This window comes from Microcaecilia unicolor, chromosome 5 (assembly GCF_901765095.1).
Source record: "Microcaecilia unicolor chromosome 5, aMicUni1.1, whole genome shotgun sequence".
NCBI classification, from domain to species: domain Eukaryota; kingdom Metazoa; phylum Chordata; class Amphibia; order Gymnophiona; family Siphonopidae; genus Microcaecilia; species Microcaecilia unicolor.
This window is the reverse complement of record NC_044035.1, coordinates 312711886-312717885: the sequence shown is the minus strand read 5'-3', so window position 1 is coordinate 312717885 and position 6000 is coordinate 312711886. Positions and strand designations below refer to the sequence as shown.

Here is a 6000-nt window from a genome sequence, read left to right as displayed (position 1 = left end):
AACAGTGCTCTATTTAATATTTAGGGTGACAAGTGCAAGTGGTCCATTGGTAGGAATAAGGCTGAGACCATATATGCAATACAGGTGATTACCGAGAGTGAATAACTTTTCAGCTGACTTTTAATCTTCCATCATGTGTTTTCTCTTTCTTCCAGACAGCAGGGAGCAGAAAGTGCAGGCCTGTGTCCGTAAGAGCTGGGAGAAGAAAAATCACAAAGAAAGTAGTAAAGGCAGGAATAAGACCAGCTATGAAAGGAAAAGGAAAGATATGCGAGAGAGGCAGTAATTGAATAACTGAGACATGAAGAACTCAGAGACAGCATATGTAGGACAGAATGCAAAGAATGGGCCAGGGTAAGTGAGTGACTCTTGCTGTAAGCAGTGGCTTTGATAATGATGCACAGTTGCCCACCATTTGTGGGGCTGAAAATTGAGACCAGAAGACCAAGCTCCGAAAGTTGCGGCACTTGCCTTGGGCTGATGTAATTCGCCACTGCCTCTCCGCTCCAGTTTCGACAACCACATTACCTCACCGAAAAGCAGTCACCCCTCCCCCTTCTGCTTAGGAGGGTAGCAGTAAATTTCCATTCACTTAGTGGGTGAAAAAGTTCTTTGCATCAGCTCTAGTAAGAAGCAATGGGCAAGATATTTTTACCAAATTATAAGCCTGATTAAATTTTCTACCATTCGGTGCTTATGGAACTACCTACTGATGTATCAAATCCCTAGAGCTTCAATTTAAGAAGTTGTCACTACAGCATTCATTGTAACAAGTCAGAGAGGAATCACAACTAACATTCAATACAAAAAGCCTAAATTGTTAATAGCATTTTTATTGATTCATTGGTGCAAATCAAGAGGCTGAATAAACTTGTGGAATATCATATTTCCCCTACATTTACAATGCTGGTTATACATACACTATATAGTTCACAAGTTACTTTTTATGCTATTTGGAACAAAATTACATTGATAAATAAGCCCTGTGCACAGTACTGGCCATCACTGAATATCACAGAACTCCATTATTCAAAATATAGCATCTGTCTTTTAACATGGTGGTTTAAAACTCTCCAAACATGCATTAATATATTCTAGCTTTTAGGGAAAATATTACACTTAGCCTTTACCAGCATTAGAAGGAAATCTTAAGCAAAATCTAGCATACAATATTCCCAAAGAGAAATCTGTAAAATCCAGATTGGATATATAACACTGAGGAGAGAAATTACTGCAGGGTTAGAACTCTACAGTGCACATGAAAAGGTACAGAAACTGTAGCAAACGAAAGGAGAAAAGAAAATATTAATTTGGGACAGATCCACGTAATCCTAGGAGAATATGATGAAACCAAATTCAAAGTTGTTGGCCTAACCTTAACAACTTTTACATGTGTTAATTCTTATGATACTGTAAAGTACTGTTGGGTTGAATACATCACAAGTAAGTGTATGGTAACCTACCTGGCATTTCTAGAGACCACAGTCTATGAAAAAAAGGTATCAAAATAAAAAAAAAAAAAACACAGAAAGTAAAAGGGGCAAGGAGTTTCCATTTCAAAGGACAAGACCTTCATAAATTGGCCCATCTGATTCTGGAGATTCTCTCCTTAAACGCAAATGCTCCAGTGTGTTATGGAAATGTTTGTTGATCTGTTCAGTTTCTTCACCGGACTCTAGGTTGGGAAGGTCTTCTCGGATCTTTTGTATAAGCTGATTCAAAACCTGAATCGTCACCTGTAACAAACAAAAAGCAGGTCGAAAATATGGGTTTGTACAGCATGGGGAACACCAACTCATTTAAACAAGAAAACTAAGAAATGCTTATTTTTGTATTATATTTTAATTACTTGTTCAAAAATAGCCCATTCATTTTATTACAATGCTCAGAAGAGCTACTGTAAATACAGTATCAGAAGAGTAACTATGACAATGTATACAGAAAAGGAGTAACTGCTCTCTAAATTTCAGAGATCAAAGCACAAGGTCAGTTTCAAACCAAAAGTCAATAAAAAGTTTTCAAAACTGTCATTTGTTTTGTTCATAAATAAAGGATAAACTGTACAGCACTACAGTCCATTATTTCAGAGGGCGCTCACACACAGAGGTTAAAATACCAAAATATAATTTTATTTAGGATAGATAATTGAAAAACAAGAAATGGGACAGATGTTACGCAACTTGTAAAACTTAAGGTCTAAATACACCACAGCCTTTCTGGGAGGTTGATTACAATGGCACTTGACTCAAATAGTTGGTATCTTACTGCAGATTTTCCCTTTCCCTGTAGTACTTTTGTGAAGATTTTCTTCCCCAATATAAAATAGCACAAAATAATTGCATACAATTATGTCCTATAAAAAGTGTTCCCAGTTGCAGCCTTTATTCTTCCTCTAAGTCTTTTAGATGCTCTAATATAATTAGACCATGTGAAGCAAAACTGTGTAACCACTAATCCTAAATTAAATAAAACCAATGAAACAAAAGAAAATCCCATTAAAAACAACAAAGGAAGGGCTTATCGTTCCCTCTGACAATCTTCGGTGCAGGTTCATAGGGGAAAAATATGATGAAACAAAGCTTGTATCTAAAAAACAAAATATTGATCTAGTGGGATGCCTTTCATTTGGCAACATGTTCAGCAATATAATTTCTCAGACTGAATTTCCGGCCTTTATTTTCTTTTGTTGTACAATGTAACTAAAGAACAATTTAAAAATGTATTGTTTACAACAAAAACCCACTGCCACGGTTATATAATATCAATCATTTCACTATGCATCTCAATACTAATAAAACAAAATACCAAGATAAATTGACAGGAAAATGTTATTGATGCGTCTCTGCCAAGATGAGAGCTCCTCTTCAGTTGTTCCACGCTTTTCATGAGCCAAGAGTTGTTTGGGCAAGATTAATGTGAACAAGCATAGCAACTCTGCGTTTTTCTTTATTATTTCATGTGTCAGCTTTGGAGCAAACCACAAGAATCTACACCGAGTGCTTGAACTTAGCTCATATTTTTTGTTTGTTTGTGCTTTTAAAAGAACCTATTACAGCTCGTTTTATGCATGCATCAAGATGGCCTCTTCCACAACTGAAAATTATATTTTGGTTTCCACAACTGAAAATTATATTTTGGTACACTGAATAGTATTAATGAGATTAAGATCTTGTTAAAAAAAATTTTAGAAAGACAAATGAAAAGGTAAAGTCACTTGGCAGTAAGAAGGGGTTGTCAGAAGGCAGGAGTTCAGGCATACAAATGAGTCATATGGCCATGCTCAGTGCTGAAAAGAAAGATTCTTACAGAGCTCTCTGGAAAGGCCAAGTATCTTTTACTACTACTGCCTCCCTCTTAAAAGAAGGAATTCAAGGGTCCTTTTACAAATTCTAGAGATACCCATAGGAATATATGGGCATCTCTAGCATTTAGTGCACACTTATTTTTAACGCACGCTAAAAACACTAATGCGCCTTTGTAAAAGGACCCCTAACTGACTGGTGAACTGCTGTCTTCAGATAACACCTATTGTAGGTAAGCAAATCACCTACATGAATGAGAATTTGTAGCTAGGAGTTATCTTTGGGGAAAAAAAAAAAGGAAGAAAATCCACTATTGTCAATGGGCAAAAACAAATGTCTCCATTTTGAATCTCAAAATACCCCTCAAAAGGTCATAAGCAGACAATATAAACCTACTATCCTGTCTGGAAGCTGGGTTGCGATAGTAATGGGACATGAATATATGGAATCAACACCACAACACAGCCTCACAAATCTTCTCAATAGAAAGACTGTATGTGGGTGACAAATGCTTCCAGGAACCTATTATGAAGAAATTCCAAACGGCCCAGAATACCGCAGCCAGACTCATATTTGGAAAAACAAAATATGTAAGTGCAAAACCCCTAAGAAAAAACCTACATTGGCTCCCACTGAAGAACGTACCACGTTCAAGATATGCACGATTGTCCATAAAATCATTCATGGAGATGCCCCAACCTACATGCTAGACCTAGTTGACCTCCCACCCAGGAATGCTAAACGATCTTCCCGTACTTACCTCAACCTGCACTTCCCCAGTTGTAAAGGGGTCAAATACAAATTAACACATACGTCCAGCTTTTCATACACGAGTACCAAGATGTGGAATGCACTACCAACTCACCTGAAAACGATCGATGAATAACTTCCGTAAAGCTTTGAAAACCTCTCTCTTTAACAAAGCTTACCACGAAAACCCATAATTACTAGAACGCTACCCTTCACTCAGAATGTCTTACTGTACAGCTACATGACCAGATGCTCTTGCTGTCTTCTATCTCTCTGCAAAACCATTTGTATTTCCTCCCTGTTATGGCAATGTCATAACAAATCTTTGTAAGCCACATTGAGCCTCCAAATAGGTGGGAAAATGTGGGATACAAGTACAATAAATAATAATAATAATATATGTCTGTCCTACCCAGGCATAAAGAGAAAATGGTGAAATTTTACAATCCAAACAAATAGTAGGCTTTGGAGCTCATTTTCAAAAGAGAAAAACGTCCAAAAAGTGGCATAAATTTGCATTTAGACGTTTTTCTCACAAAAACATCCAAATCGGCATTTTCAAAACCAATTTTAGATGTTTTTCTATGAAGTCAGTCAGAAATGCGTTCAAAACACAAGGGGGGGGGCGTGTCAGGGGCATGTTAAGGGCGGGATCTGGGTGTTCCTAACACTTAGGACATTTTTCAGCCATAATGCAACAAAACAAAACCATCCAAGACTAAAACTAAGATGTTTTGAGTTAGACATGTTTTATAATGAATAAGGCACAAAAAGGTGCCCTAATTGACCAGATGACCACTGGGGGGGGGGGGGGGGGAGATCAGAAGTGACTTCCCCTTACTCCCCCAGTGGTTACTAACCCCCTCCCACCCCCAAAAAATGTGATTAAAAACATTACTTGCCAGCCTCAGATATTATACTCAGGTCCATTAGAAGAGCATATGCAGGTCCCTGGCGTAAGATAAGGGAGCAATGGTGAGATGTGAACCTGGGTGCATTTTGTGAAGTCCACTGCAGTGCATCCTAGGGTGCCCTACTGCCAGTCTACTAAAAATGCTGGCTCCTCCTATATCCCAATGGCCTGATTTTATGCGCTATGCACTTGGACGTTTTTTTGTTTGAAAATGCACCAAAAAACAAAATGTCCAAATCACAAAACCTTGTTCAAAACAGTATTTTTGAAAAAAAGAAGATAGACGTTTTTATTTTTTGAAAATGACCTTCTTTCCTATTCAGATTTTGGACGTTTTTTCCAAGACGTCAGACTTAGACGTCATATCGAAAATGCCCCTCTTTGTCATCACACTCCCAGGTCTAACACAGCCAAAAGAAATCCAAATCTCTGAACTTTCTATGTGCTCGAGTTCACTCCAAGTAAAAAGTGTCAAGACAGCTTTTGCAATACAGGGAATAGAAAGGGACGGAACCATTTTCAATATGGTGCCCGGGAAGCAGGAGTGAGTGGGCATTGCTCCTGCTTTCTACAGGTCTGAGTGGTGCGCTGGGCTTCCACTAGACCACCAGGCCAAAGTCACTGGGAGGGCTGGGCCAAACCTACCCAAACCGGGAGGGTGGGGAGGAGACCACCACTAGGCAGGCAGGTCAGGTGGGGCCACTGCACCACCAGAACTTATAGGATTTTTTTTTTTTTTGGGGGGGGGGGGGGGCACCATTGCCAGGGCATTTTTTTTTATATGGTGAAGGGGGACCAATGCACAAAACAAGTCATAGGTGGGGAGCCATTAGATCACCACGTATTCTGAGGGGAGCTGAAGAAGCAGGGTTAGTCAGGTTGGAGGAAGAGAAGGGGTGCCACTAGACATCTTTCCTCTCAACCAATCCTTCTAATGCTGCCCCAGATCTGGGGGAATGTTTCCAGTGCTAAATACACTTGAGAAACATTTTCCGTATGGCTGCAGGGTGCAGGGTGTATAACGACTTTATAACA

The 6000-nt window shown here is 39.0% G+C and overlaps 1 protein-coding gene across 1 annotated transcript in view; it reads right to left on the bottom strand.

Moving 5' to 3' along the window:
- Positions 1-813: 813 nt before the first annotated feature.
- VPS35 (VPS35 retromer complex component) overlaps positions 814-6000 on the bottom strand; it is a 131323-nt gene continuing 126136 nt past the window's right edge. The window contains exon 17 of the mRNA XM_030204390.1: positions 814-1736. Within this exon, the coding sequence (XP_030060250.1) occupies positions 1557-1736 (180 nt within the window). The 3' untranslated portion in view covers positions 814-1556. The remainder of the gene's footprint in view (positions 1737-6000) is intronic.